The sequence below is a fragment of the Orbicella franksi genome, chromosome 10, assembly GCF_964199315.1.
Source record: "Orbicella franksi chromosome 10, jaOrbFran1.1, whole genome shotgun sequence".
Taxonomy (NCBI): domain Eukaryota; kingdom Metazoa; phylum Cnidaria; class Anthozoa; order Scleractinia; family Merulinidae; genus Orbicella; species Orbicella franksi.
In genome coordinates this window covers 12906050-12930167 of record NC_138154.1, presented here as the reverse complement: position 1 = coordinate 12930167, position 24118 = coordinate 12906050, and the positions used below count along the sequence as shown (strand labels likewise).

The 24118-nt window shown below is 37.6% G+C and overlaps 1 protein-coding gene and 1 pseudogene across 1 annotated transcript; both read left to right on the top strand.

The window, feature by feature from the left end:
- Positions 1-428: 428 nt before the first annotated feature.
- Positions 429-2270, top strand: LOC145500280 (uracil-DNA glycosylase-like). Its single transcript, XM_081479777.1, has 2 exons — positions 429-472; positions 1919-2270. The coding sequence occupies exons 1-2, from the start codon at positions 429-431 to the stop codon at positions 2268-2270; spliced, it is 396 nt and encodes a 131-aa protein (XP_081335903.1).
- Positions 2271-3915: 1645 nt separating this feature from the next.
- Positions 3916-24118, top strand: LOC145501282 (uracil-DNA glycosylase-like; annotated as a pseudogene).

The window sequence follows — 24118 nt, the reverse complement described above, 5'->3', positions numbered from 1 at the left end:
TACCCTGGTCAGCGGAACTACCAACAAAAAAATTGTTTACGGCCTATCGACTGACTGAATAGAGTGACTAACCGACCGAGCGAGTGAATTATTTCTTCCCCAACTAACTGCTTTAACTCATTCTACCTACGCTGCGCTAGCAATGACTCGTTAAAGATATTGTGTGACAAGCATAGAAATAGGTACCCATAGAGTACGTGTGCACTGGCTGGAGAAGTTGATTTGGAAAAACGGGAATGTAAGGGAATGAAATTAGAAAGAAAATGACTTAAAAAATTGATGAGTTTTAGGGCGAATGCTTGCATTCTGTTTCCTCTTGTTAAGAATTATTGACAAATTTGTTAATTATTGCACTTGTCATCTCTCGTTGTTTTTCTTTCTTTTTTCAGCAAATTGAAGAGTAAAAAGTGTCCTTCATTAAATACGATATGTTTATCGGTAACGCAAAAGCAAAAGGAGATAACGTATACAGGTATTGAACGTTCAGTGTGTAGGTTTGAAGGGCAGATTGCAGTTCCGCAGTCCCGCAGTCGTGTTGTAATGCTGCTCGCGCAGTCCTGCTGTCATGTTCTAGTTCTGCTCCCACTGTCCCGCAGTCTCCCAGTCCCGCACTCCCGCAGTCGTAAAAACCGCTGCTTAAGGGCCCATTAGCCGATTTATGCGCGCGCTCGCGCGCGTTGCTAAGGAGGTGAAATTTCACTTCCGGTTACTTACGTCAGCCTGAGCGAAGAAAATAAAAATAACTCAATAACTTCCAAATTCGCTCACATTTTAGATGTTTTTCTTTGTGTTTCACAAAATGCAAAGTAAGAAAAGTATAAGCAAAGAAAAAATAAGAGAAAGACGGAAAAACAAGAGCAATAGAAAGAGAAAAACTTACTCCGTGTGGCTTTGTTTGATCTTACCGAAGTGAGCTGGTAGTGTAAATTGCGCACGCGCTGATAGGGTAACTTCCAATATATATAGGGCGCACTTCCGGTTTCTTTAAATGCTAAAGGAAACACGGTTTTTCCTTAAATCCAGCCTTTTTTTGACGGATTTCGATTAAAGTCAACGTTGGAAACATAGCTATGCATTTCTTTTTCAAAATCATGCTTTTTTCAGAAAATTACGAACTTTTTAATATTTTGAAATTCTCTCAAAATCTGACCTTTTAGAAATGAAACAAAATCTATGCATAGCGTAATGAGGATTTAAATTAAAATATTAAATCAATGAAAAAAATTCCGATAAAGTAATTTGCCTGGGAGCTTTTTTCAGAATGAGTCACATGACCATGGGCGTGGCCTGATGACGTCATCCCTAGTGTTGCTGATCATGAAAAAGTTAAAACACATGAAATAACTCTGAAGTAACTAAAAATGACGAGGTTACATGAAAATAAATTTTCCCTAGCAACGGCTCGAAAAAATCGGTTAATGGGCCCTTAATAGACCATTTTACAGTTGTCTGCTCAGTGAGCTGGCCTTTGAATGGCAGCGAGGCTGGAGGTGACCTTTTGTTGTGTAAAACGAAGTTGTTCTAATGTTAATTAGGTGCATTTACGTTCATGACAAAAGAAGACAAAATCATGACACAAGCCCGCACTGATCAAAGTTATTAAATCGAAGGATTACTTCTTAAAACAACACGGCATGGCGATTTACTTGATGCGTACAAGACGCGCGCTTTTTATATGATTTGATGCATGCTGTGTACAGGTTGCTGATGAGGGTCTAAAACCCCGTCAATCTTAGTTCGGAACAAATGAAGCCTAAAATACCTAAAATAAGTGACTTATCTACCGCTGTGTACTTGTGTGTTGGAAACGCCCGCATAAGTCTGTACCTATCACAATTAATGCTTGCAAGTTTTAGCCTTTTCTTTCACCACATAGACCAGAGGAAAATTGTAAAGCTACTGACGTATTCCTTTGTAGATTGTTCAATAGCAAAGAGGACGATGATAGACTGTGGGTACGGCCATTAGACGCCCAAACTGTTCATATCGAACCGCCAATGCAAGACATATTCAAGGCTTTGGAAATTGTCAATCCGGTCGATGTCAAAGTGGTTATTTTAGGTCAGAATCCGACTCCTCAAAACAGTAGAGCTACTGGCGTGGCATTTAGAGTTGATGAACCGCCCACCGTTCCATCGGCATTGAACGTATTGATGGAGGTCTGTGCTCAGAAAATAGGCCAACCAAAGTATCGATCGAATTTAAAGAGGCCAAGCTATTTATACGCTGGCAGCATAAACATAATTTCGAGTCAAACACTCCGCTTTTAAGCTTGGCTAAATCCATATGTTACAGTTCTTCTACAAAACGTATTCTTTTTGGTAACTATTTAGTGTCGAGAATCAACATCTTAATATAATGTTCTTTGTGTCAAGGATCATTGTTGTTACGAGCTAAAAGAGCGTCTACGTAGAAGACTGCATTGTCCTGAATCCAAGCTGGTTTTAAAGAAATTCAAAATGTAAAATTATTATTAAGCTATCATGTTGTAAAGCTTATAAAAGTTTCTATGCAATGTTGGACGCCACAGCATGAGCACACATCTGGTGGCGTGTTGCGAGGAAATTTTATTGTACATAATGAAAACAAGAAATAAAGAACATAGAAACACGTGCTTCAAAGAGATTTTTTTAGGGAAAGCTTTTCATCCTCGTCTATAACCATACCGTTTGCTGCTATCGGGTTCAGCTACTAGGCGTTTTATCATCTTTGCGCTTTCAATTTCAGTTGGCAAAATTTAACCTTCTTTGAAACGATTCTACATTAACACAATTATTGAACTTTCTAACCTCGCTTCAAGCTTATGTAACGGTTATGTGCTCTTTATAGTATCAATAATATTTTGAATTAATATCACCAAACTAGTGGACTAATGCAAATCCTGCATTTTAATTGACTACGCTACTAGAGGACTATTAGTAATAGTCCTCCAGTAACGAAATTGGAGCAACCGAGCGTGACGCTTTTTTTTCGTTTTATTCCCAAATAAATATTTCTTCAACTTGCATTTGTTAACTTTATTATTGCCTTTTCTGTCCAACTAGTTAGGTGATACTAAAACAATTAGACCCTTCGCCCTCAAGGGCCACGGGTCAATAGCCCATTCGGCTCCGCCCAATAGGCGCAATGGGGGCTACGGATCTAAGTTTTAAATATGTCGCAGTGAGAGGAGCATGCTTCAATTTCCAAAGAATTTCTATTGATTCGATTTTAGGCAAGACATTCAGTCTTCGGTGAACTAACTTACTAATGGGTTGAGATAACTACGGCTATAAGCAAAAATGCGATTTCTTATTAATAGCCAGTTTTAGCCTTTTGTTTCTTTAAAATTATTTTACAGAAAATCAAAATTAGATTTAGATTTGTGCTACCCGTGCTATCATTTACACTAGATTGCCAATTTCAGTCCGTCGTGGTGCGAGGAATGCATAATTATGTTAAAAGCGATTGACAGAAATAAGGCGATTCTTAAAACATATTTTGGCGCTCGACTTTGGAGAAGATATTAACGCCAACTATCAAGTTACTAATGGGATTTTAGTGTTGAATCAGTAAACCGTGCCTTCTCTATAAAAAAACCCATAAGTACCAGTTATTTCTTGCATTTTAAATCAGACAATTCAAAATTTCTCTAAATTTTACTTAACAAAACCAATTATAAGGAATTTACAGTGCAGTTTAAATCTTCGGCGCTCCGGCGTTATTTCGTTTTAAAATTATGGCGTTGTGTAAGGTTGAAGTTTTCACCAGTTGACACTTTGAACAGCGGATCTCTCCAAACGTATATCGTCTGTTTTCGGTGACGATTTTAGTTCTGAATATCAACTTACGAAGTTGCTAACGAGTAAACTATTTGTTAACCATTGTATCTGCTGCTTCAGCGAGATCATTAGTTCATGGTACTACGATGACGTCATGCACCCACTTGACACGTTAACTTGTCTTATATGGAAAGATACAACAGATTGTCCACTAGTCTTGGCGACCTCCAATTCACATATATAGCGATTAGGAATCCTCGTTTTGTCTCCTTCAGCACACAGGTAACATTCATCTTATCAATGTTTTGTGTCCACAACTAGCTTAAAAGATTGTGATTCTATCTTTAACTTCACGATCAAATACTCAGTTAAAGTTTTTAGTAGAGCCAATGTTTTGTTCATTTATTTTCATTTATTTTTCATTCTTCATACATTCTACGTTAAAATTGCCTTTTGCATCGCTTTTCTAATCCATGAGCTACGATCCTGGCCTTTCGGGTTATTAAAAAAAGTAAAGAAACTATTTGCAGCGTAGACCACAATAACGAACTACTGAATTCGTCAACTTTTGCGGTCAAAAAATAGTTCAAGGAAATTATCGACCAAATTATAAGATACCAAATGAATCATATGGTGATGGCTTGAAAGTAAGGGTCAGTGAGGTTAAAACTACTGAATTCGTCAACTTTTGCGGTCAAAAAATAGTTCAAGGAAATTATCGATCAAATTATAAGATACCAAATGAATCATATGGTGATGGCTTGAAAGTAAGGGTCAGTGAATTTCTCTATTCTGATATTAATATAGTGCTTCTACAAAATAGACATTGTGTTTCGCAAGTACTTAGTATTAAGTATCAACTTGTTCATTGTTGTGGGCCCAAACAGATTCAGTTTAGAGAACTTCGTTATACAGCTAATAGAAATTGTCCTTTTCCCGTTGCTGCCACATAAACTCTCTTTTCATGGCGTATTGCGAGGCACTGTTCCTATGATATTAGAAACTAGGAATAAAGAACATAGCGAAAGAAATGTTTTCAACCAAACCAATCATATGGAGATGGCTTGAACGTAAGGCTCAGTGAAAAGAAGAAGTTCTCTATTAATCTGATATTAATATAGCGCTTCTACAAATAGATATTGTGTTTCGCAAGAAATTAGTGTCGAGTATCAACTTATTAATGATCATCGTGTCAAGCATCATTGTTGTTAAGAGCCAAAAGAGCTTGTGTGTTAAAAGCTACATTGTTGTGGGTTCAAACTGATTCAGTTTAGAGATAGGGCTAAAAGAATTTGTCCTTTTCCCATTGCTGTCACATGAACTCTCTTTTCTCTCTGGCGAGTTGTGAGGAACTGTTCCTATGATTTTGCAAACTAGGAATACAGAACAAAGCGAAAGAAATGTTTTCAAAATATTCGATTCGTAAAAGAGCTTTTCACTCTCGATTACCAACTTACTTTCGCTGTTGGCAGGTTGCACAAGCAAACAAAATATAAGACTTGGTGTCTTATTTTAGATGACAAAATTTAACCTTACTTTAAAATGATTCTACATTTAAGTATTTATGGGTAATAAAACTGTTATGCTCTTCAAAGTATAAATAGTATTTTGAAATATCCGTGGTGACAGAAATAAGTTATAATTTTAAAGGAATTTCAGTTGAATTCGGGCGAGGCTTTCAGTCTTCAGTGCGTTAACTTACTAATGGGTTTAGATAAATAAGGCCACAAGCAAAACCATAATTTCTTATTAATAAGCATTTGGCGTTCTGTTTCTTTAACATCAATTTTGGCGAAAATCAAAATCATATTTAGATTCGAGCGATTACCAATTACAGCGCGATATGGAGCGAGAAACGAAATTACGATATAACCGATTGACAAAAAAGTGAAGATCCTTCAAATATAGTTTGCCGATCGACTTTGTGGAAGATATTAATGTTACTAACGAGATTAAGTTCTGAATCAGTAAACCGTGCCCTCTCCATAGAGAACATGCAAGTACCAGTTATTTCTTGCATTTTAAATCAGATAGTTCAAAAGTTCTCTAAACTTTACTTAGCAAAACCAATTGTAAGGAATTTACAGTGCAGTTTATATCTTCGCCGCTCGTTATTTCGTTTTAAAATTATGGCGTTGTGTAAGGTTGAAGTTTTCACCAGTTAACCATTGTATCTGCTGCTTCAATGAGATCATTAGTTCATGTTACTGCAATGACGCCATGCACCCACTTGACACGTTAACTTGTTTTCTAAGGAAAGATACAAGAGATCATTCACTAGTCTTCTCTTGACGACCTCCAATTCATATAGAGATCAGCAATCCTTGTTTTGTCTCCCTCAGCACACAGGTAATCTTGATCTTGCAAATAATTTGTCTCCACAAAATTAGCTTTTCAAAACATTTTTTTTTAATTTAAGTCGTATTTTAATAGTTATTTGTTAAGTTAGCTTTGGAAATTATTCCATGAGCTAAGCAAGTCAGTTAAAGGATTTTGATTACGTCTTTAACTTAACAACCAAATACTTAGTTAATGTTTTCAGTCTGCGACCAATTTTTATACCTTCATTTCCATTTATTTTTTATTTCTATTTTTTTATTGTTCATACACTCTAGGTTAAAACTGACCTTAGCATCGTTCTTCTAATCGATGTGTTACCCAGCCATACCAGTTATTAATTAAAAAACGTGAAGAAATTATTTGTAGCGTAGACCACATTAACGAACTACTCAATTCGTCAATTTTTGTGGTCAAAAAATAGTTCCAGAAAATTATCGATCAAATTGTAAGATACCAAACCAATCATATGGAGATGGCTTGAACGTAAGGCTCAGTGAAAAGAAGAAGTTCTCTATTAATCTGAAATTAATATAGCGCTTCTACAAATAGATATTGTGTTTCGCAAGAAATAAGTGTCGAGTATCAACTTATTAATGATCATCGTGTCAAGCATCATTGTTGTTACGAGCCAAAAGAGCTTGTGTGTAAAAAGCTAAATTGTTGTGGGTCCAAACTGATTCAGTTTAGAGAACGTCGTTATAGAGCTAATAGATTTTGTCCTTTTCCCGTTGCTGCAACGTGAATTATTTTCCTGGCGTATTATGAGGAACTCTTCCTATGATATTAAAAACTAGGGATGTTATTAATGATCATTGTGTCAAGCATCATTGTTGTTACGAGCCAAATTATAAGCGTGTGTGTAGAAAGCTGCATTGCTGTGGGCCCAAACTGATTCGTTATACAGCTAATAGATTTTCCCTTCTTCTCGTCGCTGAACTGAGCATGAACTCTTTCAGTGACGATTTACGAAGAACTCTACCAATGATATTAAAAACTAGAAATAAAGAAGATGAGGTAAGAAATTTTTACAAAAGATTCGATTTTGGTAAGAGGTTTTCCCCATTGAGTATCAATTTACTTTAGCTGTTGGCAGGTTGAACAAGCAAACAAACTTCATATAAGAATTTGCGTCTTCAATTTTAGATGACAAAATTTAACCTTCATTTGAAATGATTCTACGTTAAAGTAATCATAGGTAATATAAATGTTTTTCTCTTCAAGGTATCAATAATAGTTTTGAAATATAGCGCGGTGAGAGGAACAAGTTATAATTTTTAAAAATTTGTATAGAATTCCAGCTAGGCTTTTAATCTTCAGTGTATTAACTTACTAATGGGTTTGGATAAATAAGGCCACAAGCAAAACCGTAATTTATTATTGATAAGCATTTGGCCTTCTGGTTCTTTAAAATAATTTTTGGCGGAAATCAAAATCATATTTAGATTTGTGTTATCACCAATTACAGTGCGATATGGAGCGACGTTATAACCGATTGACAAAAAAGTGAACATTTTTCAAATACATTTTGGCCGATAGATTTTGGAGAAGATATCAATGCCGACTATCAAGTTACTAACGGGTTTTAAGTTCTGAATCAGAAACCGTGTCTTCTCTATGAAGAACCCACAAGTACCAGTCATTTCTTACATTTTATTATTAAATCAGATAATTTAAACTTTCTCCATATTTTACGCAACGAAGCAAAATGTAAAGAATTTGCAGTAAAATTTATATCTTCACCGCTCGTTGTTTCGTTTCTAAATTATGGCGCGTTATGTAAGGTACTTTGAACAGCGGATCTCTCCAAACGTATATCGATTGTTTTCGGTGAAGATTTTAGTTCCGAGTAAACGAGTAAACTCTTTGTTAACCATTGTATCTGCTGCTTCAATGAGATGTCATGCACCTACTTTAAACGTTATCTTGTCCTTTTAGGAAAGATACAGCAGATCTTCCACTAGTCTTCTCTTGACAACTTCCAATTCATATAGAGATGAACAGTCCTTGTTTTCTCTCTCCCGACATAAAGGTTATCTTGCAAATTGTTTGTTTCTACAGAATTAGCTTTTCAAAATCTTTTTTTTTTTTTTTGAACCAATGGACCTTTTTCGATTGGGCGGTTTGTTTTCCCATTACAGACCACGTGATATTCTCCAGAGAATTGTTCTTTCATCCCTCTAAAAATTAAATATTATTCATATGCACACGATTATTTGAAAATTTGAAATCTGGAATTCTCAAGAATATCATCACGTGGTCTGAAATGGTGCAACAAGCCACCCAGTCGAAAATGATCTATTTCACACCTCACTTTGATAATTTAGCTTTGGGAACTATTCTATGTGCTAACAAAGTCAGTTAAGGGATTGTGATTCTGTCTTTAACTTAACGAAATACTCAGTTATTTGTTTTCGGTAGAGTAAATTGTTGTACATTCATTTCCACGGCACACTTTCATCTTCATAGTGATACATTCTCTGTTAAAATTGCCTTTTGCATCGCTTTTCTAATCGATAAAACAAATTCCTCAACTCTCGAGATCAGAAAATAGGTCAAGGAAATTATCGATCGAATTGTGAGACACCAGATGAATTATATGTTGACGGCTTGAACGTAAGGGGGAATAAATTTTTCTAATATGGCATAAATAAAACCATAGAGTTTATGTTAGCAGGCCTAGATATGTTTTGGGCCCGACTCAGAGCTCCTTTTAGCCCGAACCTAGCGGTTCGGGCTAAAAGGAGCTCTGAGAAGGGCCCAAAACATATTTATGCCCAAGAACCAGGAGCCATAATCGGGGACGGAGACCGTAAGTCTTGGGATCCACGCGCACCTATGATATGGGATAATTTTTCTATTTTTAAAACAAATTGCGCCATCCTGACGTCATATATCCGCACGGATCCACGCACATGTCGGGGGCTCTCGCGTGGATGTTGTCACGTTGCATGATCAAATGATGAGAGTTGCGAGATTCTCTTGCAGATGGCAGGGAATAAGGCAGGAAATAAGAACCGGGGTTCTTATATGTAGTTTTACGCTCTGAGCTAATGGAAAAGGTGAGTTTTCAGGGTCGAAAACAAGAATTTTGCGCTATGAATGAATATCTGCTCGCGCTACTTGTACGAGTAAGATTTTGCGTTTGTTCTGTAAAGAAAAGTTATGTAAGAAAACTTTACACTGGTATCAAGATAATTTGTGAATTTTCCAAACAATGCTTAGTCATAAACAAACCCTGATAATTTCTTATTGTTTCTGTTTGTTTGGCGAGTTTGAAAAAGTTTTTGAAAGGAAAGTCTGACGCGTACATTAAGTAGCTCATTTGCATAGTGCAGCGCGAGCACTTTCAAATCCGAGTCGGTGTTTTCAATTGTCAACAAATCTTGACAAAGATTTCTTTCGTTTTCTTTTGTGCTGAGATGCTGGAACAATTTTCACCAACGCCAAAAGGCTACTAACATCATGTGTGTTCTTTAACATGCTGAAATTTTACACTGCGAAAATAACATAGGCAAGGAGTTTTGATAACGCGACCAACGAAATCGAAATCGTTATTCGAGTTGATTAAAGAAATCGTCATCGTAACTTTGCTGATTATTTCCGCTGTATTCACATATTTTCAGCTAAGCTTTTAATTTGTTCTCAAACATTTATCAACCTTAAACATATTTAAAAACTAGACTGATATTATATGAGTTCGATCTACGTTTTCACACGAAAGTGCGGGAGTCCAATTTGTCATGTTTTACTGTCTGTACAAAACACGCATCGGCGGGCGCTCTTATTCATCAACAACCGACAATTTATTGGATTTTTCACGAACAAAACTGAGCAGCGTCTACAGACATAAACTTTTTTAACCGCGCGGCCATGGGCCGAGCGCGGTTCTAGGTTTACCCGTGGTTTATTAACCGCGCGGCCATGGGCTGAGCGCGGTTCATGGTTTACCCGTGGTTTATTATTATTAACCGCGCGGCCATGGGCCGAGCGCGGTTCTAGGTTTACCCGTGGTTTATTATTTTTTTTTTGTCGGTGACCAGACGCAGACCTCCGCTCGGCCAAACTTTGAGTCACGCAACGTGTGATGTATTTCCGCCAGAAGCTGTTAAAACATAAATACACGGACAATTTTACGGATATTGTTTTCTTTTTTGTGGGTAAAATATATTTTCTTTTCGTTTTATCAAAGCGTGGGATTTAAAGGGAATAATAAATACGCTAAAAAAAGGTATTACGTCAGCCATGGAATGCGCTGAGTTGCAGCTTTCACTTTCGCTCGTACGATCGTGTTTACTTTGCAAGTTTATTTCGGCAGAAGCGACGGTCATTAATTTATTTGTAATTTTGTGAGTATTTCTTGTGGTTTTACGCAAATGAAGTAAATCCTTTGACTGTTTCATCGCAGCGAGTTCATAGATCGGAAGGAAAATTAAATATTTGCAAGCCAAGCAACGAACTTGTCAGAACGTGCAAGGATTACGTCATTGGTAGGGAAATAACCACCGTACTAAAGATAGCCGTGGATAACGCAATTCTTGAATTATGTGACTTGTGTGACTTCTTTGCTAGCCCTTTACTCAAGGGAAAAAACAATTTAATTTAATCGTGATTTTTAAGAAAGAAAGCTGTTGTTAATAGTGTTCGTATCGTCATGCCCATACATATCCCGAAGAAAGTTCCAGATTAAGACTATTACGTCATCGGAGATTTCACACCGGTTACGACTGATGGTGCAATAATACAGTTTGTGTTGATCAAGTAATGTGGTGTCTACAATAATCAATGAATCATCAAGGATTGCTTTGGAATGTACACTGCGTTGCGACTGTAGTGCTAAGAAAACAGTTAAATTTTAAAAGCCCGGTTATAAGATCTAACAGATCTTGTTTTTTTTTGTCGGTGACCAGACGCAGACCTCCGCTCGGCCAAACTTTGAGTCACGCAACGTGTGATGTTTTTCCGCCAGAAGCTGTTAAAACATAAATACACAGACAATTTTACGGATATTGTTTTCTTTTTTGTGGGTAAAATATATTTTCTCTTCGTTTTATCAAAGCGTTGGATTTAAAGGGAATAATAAATACGTTGAAAAAAGGTATTACGTCAGCCGTGGAATGCGCTGACGTTGCAGCTTTCACTTTCGCTACGTGACAAATGAGATCGTGTTTACTTTGCAAGTTTATTTCGGCAGAAGCGACAGTCATTAATTTATTTGTAATTTTGTGAGTATTTCTTGTGGTTTTAGGCAAATGAAGTAAATTCTTTGACTGTTTCATCGCAGCGAGTTCATAGATCGGAAGGAAAATTAAATATTTGCAAGGCAAGCAAAGAACTTGTCAGAACGTGCAAGGATTACGTCATTGGTAGAGAAATAACCACCGTACTAAAGATAGCCGTGGATAACGCAATTCTTGAATTATGTGACTTGTGTGACTTCTTTGCTAGCCCTTTACTCAAGGGAAAAAACAATTTAATTTAATCGTGACTTTTAAGAAAGAAAGCTGTTGTTAATAGTGTTCGTATCTTCATGCCCATACATATCCCGAAGAAAGTTCCAGATTAAGACTATTACGTCATCGGAGAATTCACACCGGTTAGGACCGATGGTGCAATAATACAGTTTGCGTTGATCAAGTGCTGTGATGTCTACAGTAATCAATGAATCATCAAGGATTGCTTTGGAACGTGCACTGCGTTGCGACTGTAGTGCTAAGAAAACAGTTAAATTTTAAAAGCGCGGTTATAAGATCTAACAGATCTTCTTGTTTTTTTTTTGTCGGTGACCAGACGCAGACCTCCGCTCGGCCAAATTCCGAGTCACGTAGCAAAAGTCAAAGCTGCAACGTCAGCGCATTCCATGGCTGACGTAATACCTCTTTTTAGCGTATTTATTATTCCCTTTGTTTCCTTTGTTGTGGGTAAAATATATTTTCTTTTGGTTTTATCGAAGCGTTGGATTCAAAGGGAATAATAAATACGCTAAAAAGAGGTATTACGTCAGCCATGGAATGCGCTGACGTTGCAGCTTTGACTTTTGCTACGTGACAAATAAGATCGTGTTTACTTTGCAAGTTTATTTCGGCAGAAGCGACGTTCATCGATTTATTTGCAAGTTTGCGAGTATTTCTTGTGGTTTTAGGCAAATGAAGTAAATTCTTTCACTGTTTCATCGCAGCGAGTTCGGTGATCAGAAGGAAAATTAAATATTTGCAAGCCAAGCAAAGAACGTTTCAGAACGTGCAAGGATTACGTCATTGGTAGGGAAATAACCACCGTACTAAAGATAGCCGTGGATAACGCAATTCTTGAATTATGTGGCTGGTGTGACTTCTTTGCTAATCCTTAACTCAAGGGAAAAAAACAATTAAATTTAATCGTGACTTTAAAGAAAGAAAGCGCTTTTTAATAGTGTTCGTATCTTCATGACCATACATATCCCGAAGAAAGTTCCAGATTAAGACTATTACGTCATCGGAGATGTCACAACGGCTACGACTGATGGTGCGATAATAGAGTTTGTGTTGATTAAGTGCTGTGATGTCTACAGTAATCAATGAATCATCAAAGATTGCTTTGGAATATGCACTGCGTTGCGACTGTAGTACTAAGAAAACAGTTAAATTTTAAAAGCGCGGTTATAAGATCTAACAGATCTTCTTGTTTTTTTTTTTGTCGGTGACCAGACCAAGGCTCCCTCTCGACCAAATTCTGAGTCACGCAACGTGTGATGGTTTTTCGCCAGAAGCTGTTAAAACATTAATACACGGACAATTTTACGGATATTGTTTTCTTTGTTGTGGGTAAAATATATTTTCTTTTGGTTTTATCCAAGCGTTGGATTCAAAGGGAATAATAAATACGCTGAAAAAAGGTATTACGTCAGCCATGGAATGCGCTGACGTTGCAGCTTTCACTTTCGCTACGTGACAAATAAGATCGTGTTTACTTTGCAAGTTTATTTCGCCAGAAGCGACTGTCATTAATTTATTTGCAAGTTTGCGAGTATTTCTTGTACTTTTAAGCAAATGAAGTAAATTCTTTGGCTGTTTTATGGCAGCGAGTTCATAGATTGGAAGGAAAATTAAATATTTGCAAGCCAAGCAAAGAACTTGTCAGAACGTGCAAGGATTACGTCATTGGTAGGGAAATAACCACCGTACTAAAGATAGCCGTGGATAACGCAATTCTTGAATTATGTGACTCGTGTGACTTCTTTACTAGCCCTTTACTCAAGGTAAAAAACAATTAAATTTAATCGTGACTTTTAAGAAAGAAAGCCGTTGTTAATAGTGTTTGTGTCTTCATGCCCATACATATCCCGATGAAAATTCCAGATTAAGACGATTAGGTCATCGGAGATTTCACAACGACTACGACTGGTGGTGCAATGATACAGTTTGTGCTGATCAAGTGATGTGTCTACAGTAATCAATGAATCATCAAAGACTGCTTTGGAATCTGCCCTGCATTGCGACTGTAGAGCTAAGAAAACAGTTAAATTTTGAAAGCGCGGTTATAGGATCTTAAAGATCTTCTTGTTGTCACTGATTGGGCCTTGATAAAACAAGCGTTGCTTACAATTCAGGGGAAACTCAAACTTGCAATTACTATTTTTTTTTTTTTTTTTTTTTCGGTCGAGACAGACTCTCAGGCTGGCGATATCCTCGCAAGCGTGTGGTAAGAGGAGGGAAACTTTGAAGCCCTGAAACGCTGCTATATCCAAATATATCCACCTAGTGTTTTGCTGTGTTATGGAAAAGCTGTTAATCATCAACATATGTGAAACTTAGTGTGGAGTAATGTGGAGCTCTTGTAAAAGAAGTGAGCGTTACACGACTTGGTCAGTAATAGCGATTGGTCTGGGAATATCCGAGATTAGTATATTCTCAGCTCCGACTATTGCATTTCTAGCTCTCTGATTGGCTCAAAAACTCCGACTATGAGCCATTAGTCGGAGTTTTACCTTATATGGAAAACAGTGCGCCAAGTTTAAAAATTTTCCGCTCTGTAAAATTGTTGAAATAAAAATCGGCGGCAAAAACCCGATTAAGAATATACTAAAACAATTATTCCATTCGACCTTGTTGGATATGAAGTGATCATAACCAACTCGCGCTACGCGCTCGTTGGTTATTTATCACTTCATATCCAACGCGGTTTCATGGAATAATTGTTAAATATTCCCCAATTTTCAAAACTGCGCGCGTTGCGAAAAAGATTTGAAGAAAAATAAACACAATAGCCTCCATTTGCGGAGAAAATATGCACGGATATTTGTCCTGCTCGGATATTTTAACTACTGACAAAATGTAACACTTTTAGAAATACGACAACCGCGGAACTCTTTTACTTTTAAAAGTAATTTAGCACCGGTAAATTACCTAAAACGGCAGTTATTACTAAAACTTAATACCACAACACTTTCGGGAGTAAAAAGAACAATCTGTTATTTTAAGGTGGGCGTTTTGCTCTATGAGAAACGACAAGAACAATACTTAAGTCAATAGATAGTTTTCCGGCGAAATAGCTGCTTTTGGCTTTTTCAAAATGTTTTGAAAATAACCAACATGTTAAGTACGATCGCTGTAATTGCAATAAGAAAAATTTCAATAAAGGAAAGTGATTCCCAAAATAACTTATGATAAGGTGAAAGGTAATATCCCCGGGGGTGGGGGGAGGGGGTACTTTGGGAATTTCTGGGTGGGGATGTGCCGCTGGGACCCTGGAACCCTTAACCTATACCAGAGCTAGTTCAGCTAAATTTTGCTACCCTATATAGAGTAAACTCTCCAAATCCCCCCATCTATCGACACAAGTACTATTGAGGCTGATTTGCGTAAATTTAAACTTGCCGATTTGATTTTTTTTATATTTTTGAGTGGCAATTCCTGGTTTCCTTTGTCTAGATAAAATCTTCAACCAACTAGTCAGTTTTGGGAAAAATGATACCCTATTCTAGACCCAAACGCTCTGATTTATATACCCTATCCTAGAGCAAACTGCTTGAAAACCATACCCTTCACAGCGGCACATATCTACATAGCCCATATATGGCAGTGCCCCCCCCCCCCCGTAACATCCAAGGTTTGAGCGAATATTCAAAGCTAAATCTGATAATGCAAACGACGAAATTATACTTCGAATGTTATTCTCATAAAAACGACCAGAGAAGCGACCTCTATGGAAGGTTCGAGGCAAGAATGAACACAATCGTCATGCGGAAAATGGCAAAATATGAATAGACAAGGAAAAGTAATAATGCTTAAATACGATTGTTCCTTATGCTTACGGTGACTTTGGTAGCGAGCTGTGCGATCGATCTGTAATAATGATATTAAAAGACTAGAAATAAAGAACATGGAAAAAGGTGTTTTCAAAAGATTCCAATGGGGAAAAAGTTTTCAGCTTCAAGTGTCAACTTACCATATTGCTGTTAGCAGGTTGCAGAAGCAAGTCAGTGTTACACAAAATTCGCGTTTTAACCTCATTACAAATGATTACGGCTAATCCCTGTTAGAGTCTTCATAGTATCAATTGATATCTTGAAACATGGCGCGGTGAGAATTGAAATCGGGAGAGGCTTTTAGTCTTCAATGTATTTACTTACTACTGAGTTTATATCTAAATAAGACCACAAGAAAAGACAGTGATTTCTTGTTAATAGGCTTTTGGCCTTCTGGTTTCTTTAAAATCATTTTACTGAACAAAAAATAGATTTATATTTGTTCTGTTACTTGGACTAGATTACCAATTAAAGTGCGATATTGAGCGAGGAACCTAATTACGTTAAAACCTATTGACATAAAAATGACGATTCCGCGAACATAGTAATAGATGTCCAACAGTAGCAATTAAATAATGAAAGAAAGAAAGATGCGAATGCAGCCATAACACTACTGGAGAAATGACCAGAAAAAATTTCAGGCTCTGAACGGGATTCGAACCCACGACCTTTGCCTTACTGGTGCAATGTTCTACAAACTGAGCTTATCAAAGCTACATAGGAGCGGTCGTGTGTGGGTTTGGCCCTTTATGTTCAGTGGACGTAATACTCGGCTCAAGTATATGAATTCCATGGTAACAGTCCAACAGTAGCAATTGATTAATGAAAGAATGAAAGATGCGTATGCAGCCATAACACTACTGGAAACATATTTTGCCGGTCGATTTTGGAGAAGATATTAAAAGTTACTAATGGGCTCTTAGTTCTGAATCAGTAACCCTTGGCTTCCCGGCTATAAAGAACCCACAAGTACCAGCTATTTCTTGCATTTCAAATTAGATAGTTTTAACTTCCTTCAAACGTTATTTAGCGAAACAAAACGTAAAGAACTTATCGTGCAGTTTATATCTTCACCGCTCGTTATTTCTTATCACATTATGGCGTGTTCCGTAAGGTTAAATTTTTCACCTACTGACACTTTAAGCAGCGGGTCTCTCAAAACGCATTTCGATTGTTGCTGGTGCAGATTTTAGTACCGAATATCAACTTAGGAACCTCCTAATAGGTCTTAGATCCGTCTTTAGACTCTTCAGTAATTATAAATGGATATTTCTACGAATGAAATCGAAAAAGTTGCCATATGCAACATTTGCAATATTTCATTCCCGGAAGACTTTCTCAATAAAACCTGATAATTCTTCTTCACAGAGTATCAAACCGTCGTTATCATGGCTCGGACAAGTTTGGTTGCTGCAGTGCTACATTTGGCCTTGATTGCTAACTACATGGGTATGTGTACAGTTACATGCCTGATATCTTTAAAAAATAACATGATAAAGGGAACAGGAATAACGAGTTCTATAACTGACTTGAAAGCATTTCATCTACCATAAGAGTAAGGCATATGGGTCCATTGACACACAGTAAGCTGACAAAATATGTTAGATTCTACCAAAAAAACACGATAAATGTTAAAATTTTCATTTCGTAAACGGTTTTCCACTTTAAAATCATTTTTTTCAAATGACCAAATTTGACTGAATTTAGACAAATTGCCTTTGAGTGTAACTCTTCAAACTGTTTTTGTCTGATAGCTCACAGTTGAGAGTTTTCAGTTACGAAGAAAAACGAAAATTGAACATTTTTTCACTCTGGAGGTACATTGTAACCTTTACTGGTCAGCTTCAGCACTAGATTTGTTCAGCTTTGATGTGGGACGACAGCGCCGGGTTTTGAAGTTTGTTATGTTACCGCAAGAGAGGAACGCAGGAGAGTTTTAAATCCCCCATATAGTCTCCATTCAAGGGATATTCCCTCTCAAGTTATTTTTAGACATGTTTCCCAGTTCTTTCGCGAGTTATGTTTCTATGTGCGTAGCATAGATGTTTTTGTGCACGATGAAATAGCTGTTACTGCAATTATAAGCGGTTTGACATTCAAACAAGGCGAAAGGGTCCATTTTTCTTTGTCTTGACCCTTTCGCTTCGTTCACATGCCTTTTCAAACAGATTCAACTGCAATTACAGCTATTATTTTAAAGGTATTACTTTAGAAACAGCTGTAATTACAGTTGAGCCTGCGGTCCAATATTCTTCTGCTTGAAAGGCATACAAACGAGGCGAAAGGGTCAATACAAAGCAGAATTGACCCCTTCGCCTCGTTTGTATGTCAAACAGCTGCAAACTGTAATAACGGTTATTAAGGGGACTTTTAAGCCCCGGCCAAACGATCGCAACATCTCAACACAACATATCGCAACATTGTTGGCCCAACATTTGCAAGCTCCGGCCAAACGATCGCAACATTTGAACGTAACATATCACAACCTTGTTGGGCGCAACATGTTGCGCGCGTTTGGTCACCCTGTTGCGACGTGTTGCGACATCTTGGGAATTGAAAATTGAACAAGTGCACATGCCTGGGCGCAACATTGTTGCACGAACCTAGCCAAACGACTACAACATCATGCAACATCCACAAATGTTGCATGAAAATTTGACCAGTTTTAAATTTGAGCCAACAACACCCAGCATGTCGCAACACTTCGCAACACGTCCCTACAGGGTGACCAAACGCGCTCAACATGTAGCGCCCAACAACATTGCGATATGTGTTGCGCTGAAATGTTGCGAAATGTTGCGCTGAAATGTTGCGATCATTTTTGCAAGCTCCGGCCAAACGATCGCAACATTTCGACGCAACATATCACAACATTGTTGGGCGCAACATGTTGCGTGCGTTTCGCCACCCTGTTGCGACGTGTTGCGACATGTTGGGTATTGAAAATCGAACTAGTGTGCATGCCCGGGCGCAACATTGTTGCACGAACCTGGCCAAACAAGTACAACATCATGCAGCATCTACAAATGTGGCATGAAAAATTTAACCAGTTTTAAATTTGAGCCAACAACACCCAACATGTCGCAACACGTCGCAACAGGGTGGCCAAATGCGCGCAACAGGTTGCGCCCAACAATGTTGCGATATGTTGCGCTAAAATATTGCGATCGTTTGGCCGGGGCTTTACATCGCGTATCAATACTGGACACGGTTTTCGCGTCATTAGCACGCGCTCACCAGTGCGTGTACATACACAACATCCAAAAAATGATCGCTAAGCCCGACAGAGAAATAAAAGCTCGTTTTCCCTCAAACGAGCACGGTGACCTTTAGTTTTTATTGCATAATCTTAGTTTGTATATTATCCTCTTTAAATTAAACTATGAAAAAAATGTTTGAAAAGAAATATGAGGTATAGCCAAAATCGTACACAAAACCAGTACTCGATGATGTAAACTATGACTTTGAAAACAACGACTCGAGAAACATTTGAAGTCGATACCGACGTCGTGTGTGAATTTTCTGTAAAATATGTATTACATTAATCCGTTTGCTGGATCCTCTCTACCCTTCAAGTTTTTATTTTCAAGTATAAAACACTTCGCTTCCAGTGACCGCAAAATGAAATGTGAACCGATGAAATAACGCGCGTGTTAGGCGTAAATGGGGTCAGATTGGTCTATCATATCTCTTTTTGATTGCTTTTATGGTGGGTGACCTATCCTTTTTATTGTATTTTTCGAAGCAGTACTTGATAGGGAACATTTAGAGAAAGTTTCAAAAACATAGGCACGCAAGGCGTGCAAGAGTTATTTTTTGGGTGAAGTGTCGGAGATAGGAGCATTCATGGAGCTGTTTACAGTAATGATTTGGTTAATTTGACAAGCTTTTTCGGTTGCGATGTACAGCGAGAAAGAAACTGGGAATTTATGATGTACATGCGATGTTACATCGGTCATGGTAAGATAGCTAAATAGTAAGCCATAAAGTGTTTCACTGAACAAACTACAGTAATCTGACACGTCTCCAGATTAATGTAGATACCATCTTATTTTCTAAGAGGCAAGTTGATTCGTTCTTTGATACAACCTGCACTGTGATCGGTGTGACACGCGCACATGCATAACTCCCTCACTCACCGATCACATAACCCTTCCAACCCCCAAGAAGAATTTTTGCTCAAAAATACTCGAGTTAATTAAGAGACTTTTTCGCTTTTAATACGAGTCTTAAGTTTACCCTTTTTACACAACAAAACACAACTTCACCGAAAATAGAAAGAAAGAGAAAAAAACCTCTCTGACGCGTTGAAAATCTAATTTAATTAAATTGCACTTTAACTTGGTGCCACGCAGTCTTCAAAGAACATTTGAATAGGTTTCATACTTTTTTGCCTTTAAAAATATCGGACTGAAATGAATGTCATCAAATAAAACTATTAAACTGCTACTGCAGAGACGTAAAAACCGTCCAGAAATGAAAGCTTCTTTTTTGTTTAATATCCTGGAAACAATAGCCGATAACTTGTCAGCTCTAATTGAATTTACTCCCATATAAAAAAAAAAGTGTTAAGTTACCGTTTGTTACTAAAGATAGCAAACATCTCGTGGGAAAGAGTGGTGACGATTCCTCGGCTCTAATTGAATTCACTCCCTTGTGAAAAACAAGAGTGTCAAATTACACTTTGTAACTAAAAAATAAAAATATCTCGCTATATTTGCATGCAACAAGAACAAAACAATCGTTACCCGCACCTACTATCGTAAACGTTAGAACTGTTTCAAATCTAAATAGTGTAGTCTCCTCTAAAACATGTCCTAAGAACTTGAAGCAACGATTCGGGACCTCTAATTGAATTTATACTCCTTGTGAAAAACAAAAGTATCAAGTTACCTTTGTAACTAAAAATGATTATATCTCGTTTTATTTGCATACTACTAACTCACGAACTGTTTCAAACCTCGAGGCTCATCTCGTTCATAACTAAAATCCTCAGCCTAACCCACAGAAAATGTCGAAGTAAACCCAATATATGAATACTTCTTCCTCTTTTATAGAAGAATACATATGGCCGTTCTGAACTCTATCGGGATCAAATCTTCTCACATACATTTACCTTTACAACAAGAAATTTGATTGGCTGTATATAGTAGATCCAATCTGATTGGTGTGACATACATACATCTCTCACTCACTCACTCACTCACTCACTCACTCATCCATTGACCCGTCCATAACATACCCGACGCGCCGACTATGAGGTATTTTTTTACAAAAAAATAACTTAAAAATTACTCGACAATCTTTATTTCTGAGGAATCACCTTAAGCTTATATTGGGGATCAACCTCCTTCTTGGTGCCTATCCAGGGAGCGAGGCCAAAAACCACACCCTCCATGGCAAAAATTAAAGGACATATTAGGCAGTTAGTGAAAACAGGTTTCTCTGCAGAAACTGCATTGAGCAGATACAAGCATCATCGCGTTTATAGTTAAAAGAGATGAAAATGTTTAAAATTTCGATCATAGCAACTACACGTAGTAAAAACATCTCCAAACTTACCTTACACCTTTAAATGCTGGAAATTGGAGAAAGGCACAGGTGTCCTTTTAAGTGTTTTTTTTTTATTTTATCAACATTACATAAGGGTGGGGAGGGGCAAATTGTGTGAAAATTGAAATGTTTCAACGTCATGACGAGGCTGGTATATAGTTTCGCAGTTTGGTCATTAAGACCGGAAGTGCATGGCATTGTAGTTTTACGTTTGACCGTGGCATCCACGAAGGTAGCGTCCTCGCTTGCCCAATTTATTTAAGGTAAAGTCTATGCAAATTTGATTCCAATTCAACCGTAAAGACTGCAGGAAAAATGTTACTGAAGCAATTGACGTATTCCTTTGTAGATTGTTCGACAAGTATGCTGGGACAGAAAGAAAGCCAGAAAGAGCAATATAACTGCAATGGCGCGAAATATGAGAACGACAATCTCGAAGATTTTGTAAAATACTGTGCTCCAGAACCCTGGCAAAATTTTTTTTGGAACGATAAAGTTATGCAAGCTATCAAATCAGCAAATATAATAAGACAAGCAAATCAAGAGATTGAAGGAACATTCATAAAGTATCACATCGAGCCACCAATGCAACTCATGTTTGAGGCCTTCAATAGGGTCCGTCCGGAGAACGTCAAAGTGGTTATTTTGGGTCAGGATCCGACTCCACAAGAGGGCAAAGCTACAGGCAGGGCATTTAGTGTTGAAAATCCGCGCACCGTTGGATCAGCAATGAACGTCTTGCTAGAGGTCGCCTTAGAGGGGTGGAGCGTAAATCTGAATAACGGCGATCTAAGTAACTGGGAGAATCAAGGTGTTCTGCTCCTGAATTCGGCACTGACGATTGGACTAATTACATATCAAGATCCAAAGGGAAAAATTAAAACACAACAGGTATCTCATTTAGGTTATTGGTGTCCATTTACAAAATTGCTCATAGAATACATTAGCGACCACCTTACCGAACCAACTGTTTGGATTCTCTGGGGAAAAGTTGCCCAAGATTTCACTGTTCGCAGAAAGTTTGACTCATTCATTGAATGTTTTAATCCCAGTCGGGCCAGTAAGACTGACATAACACTCGTACCAAGCATTATCAGTAGACCCAAGAACTACGTCCTCATGGGAGGCCACCCCTCAGCCTTGGGTGGTGCTGGCGGAATGAATACATTCTTTGCTGGCAATTACTTTTATTGCGCCAACGAATTTCTTTCTAAAAAGAGGCTTGGCGTCATCATAGATTGGGGATTGGTCACTGGTAAAAGTAAGCAATATGAAGTAGGTAGCATTTTAAATCCATGTCCACAATTTCATTAATCATCAGGGCTATAGAATCTGATGTCGTAACTTCCATGGGTTTACATTCAATCCTTGAGTGACATGCATGACTGGTGATTTATGAAGACGTGTTTAATGAAAAGACATAATACTTATTTGCCTCATGCGAAGCATCCAGTTGAGCAGTATAATCATACTTTATTAATTTATTCGTTTGATGATTGACTATTTCAAGGTATTAGCTGGAATACCTTCTTGCTTTGTGCTAAAGATAGTCTTATCTTTTCCGTGTAGCGTTTTCATTATACCTTAAATCGACAAAGCTTTCAAAAACTTAAAAATTACACATTACTTAAAATACTTACATACTTAGGTACTTACTTTCTCAGCAATTAGGATACAGGTTAGGCCTAAATGCTATTACAAAGCATTTATGGGCCCGCTGCACGTTATTGCTAATAATAAGCAAAGACTTGTGGTTTTAATAACAGTCACACGAGAAAATATTACACATTCACGATTTTTACCGACCTAACTAAGTGTAGTGTAGATGTAGATACCAGAAGAAAAGGCGGTATATATATTCGAGCTGTACGAATTATCTAATTATTTAATTTTATTTATTTAATATCTTGTTTCTGTATTTATTTATTTATTTGATTAATTATTTATTTAGTGGCTCTCGATATCGTCTTGGTTATGCTGAAATGCACCAAAACTGCACCACAGTGTCCAGTAAAGTTCCCTTTGATGACATGAGACACCCTGAAACTTAAGACTTGCTTTGTTCAGTACACTTTGATCTCACTACTTCAACATCGGTTACTTCTAATGTGCCCATTGGATGTGATGATATAAACCTTACAATTATAGAAAAGAATATTGTTTACATTCTTAGTTTGTTTTGCAGCTTATGCATTAAATATATGATTGGATTTTTGAAAGGTGGTTAATGTCGATTTGACCCTTTTCACCGCAACTAAATCTAGATTCCTTTTTTTTTTCTTAACTAAACCTTTCTCAAAACTAGACCATATAAAAATTCAGAGGAATGTCAACTCCTTTTTTACTCAGCGCTCTCTTGGCTTCCTTTTTGCACTTTTCTCATTCCTCTTTTGGGACTTCTTTCTATCTTTTTATCTCCAGCTTCTCTCGCTGCGGTCCGGAATCCTAAATCCTTAATTATGATTAGCTAATCGCGCACGATAAAGTACGGACCGCTCCGCACTTTTCAACTCAGCAACTTTTCAAGCGTTTTATTACACCGTAAAACAACATAAAATGTGAACATTCAACACATAAAGTAAGGTAAGGTAAGTAAAGTTAAGACTATTTATATTGCAAAAATGGATCAGATAGAGCTATAGGAACTGTCTGTTATTACCCTATGTGCAGCAATACTCAAACAAATACATCGCTACAAATTCTGCAAACCGATTTTAGTGCCTAATTCAATGCACGCGCACATCATATTTGAACTGCTTTCAAAGCAATTCCGTAGAGAAAAAAAATTAACACTTATCTACCGGCAGTTTTTCCTTACGCGGACCTCCCGGCCGGCAAATAACGTATATTCATGAGTAATGTTGCATTTGTTAGCTTCGACATTTAAACACCTCGCCCTTTCAGGGTGCGTGAATATTAAAACTGATGAACTTTACACATAAGAATGTCTGGTTATCCATCTATCGATCTCAGTAAAATTTCTTATGAATAACAACTGCGGTTAAGGCTGACATCAGCTTTGAACCGGAAAGTTGTTCCATAGTCAATTATGTGTGTTAATTAAGCTCTATAAACGTGCACGCCGAGGCATTTTTTTTTTCAGGAAACAGAACTGACAAGTGTGAACATCGTAGGCGTACGAGCTGGAGGAGGCGGGGCTGCTGCAGCCTTCCCCGCCCCC

Bases quoted from the DNA above. Each gene is read 5' to 3' on its own strand.
- LOC145500280 (XM_081479777.1), top strand. From the start codon at position 429: ATGTTTATCGGTAACGCAAAAGCAAAAGGAGATAACGTATACAG. The intron at 473-1,918 runs GTATTGAACGTT...ATTCCTTTGTAG, and splicing joins AAAGGAGATAACGTATACAG to ATTGTTCAATAGCAAAGAGG.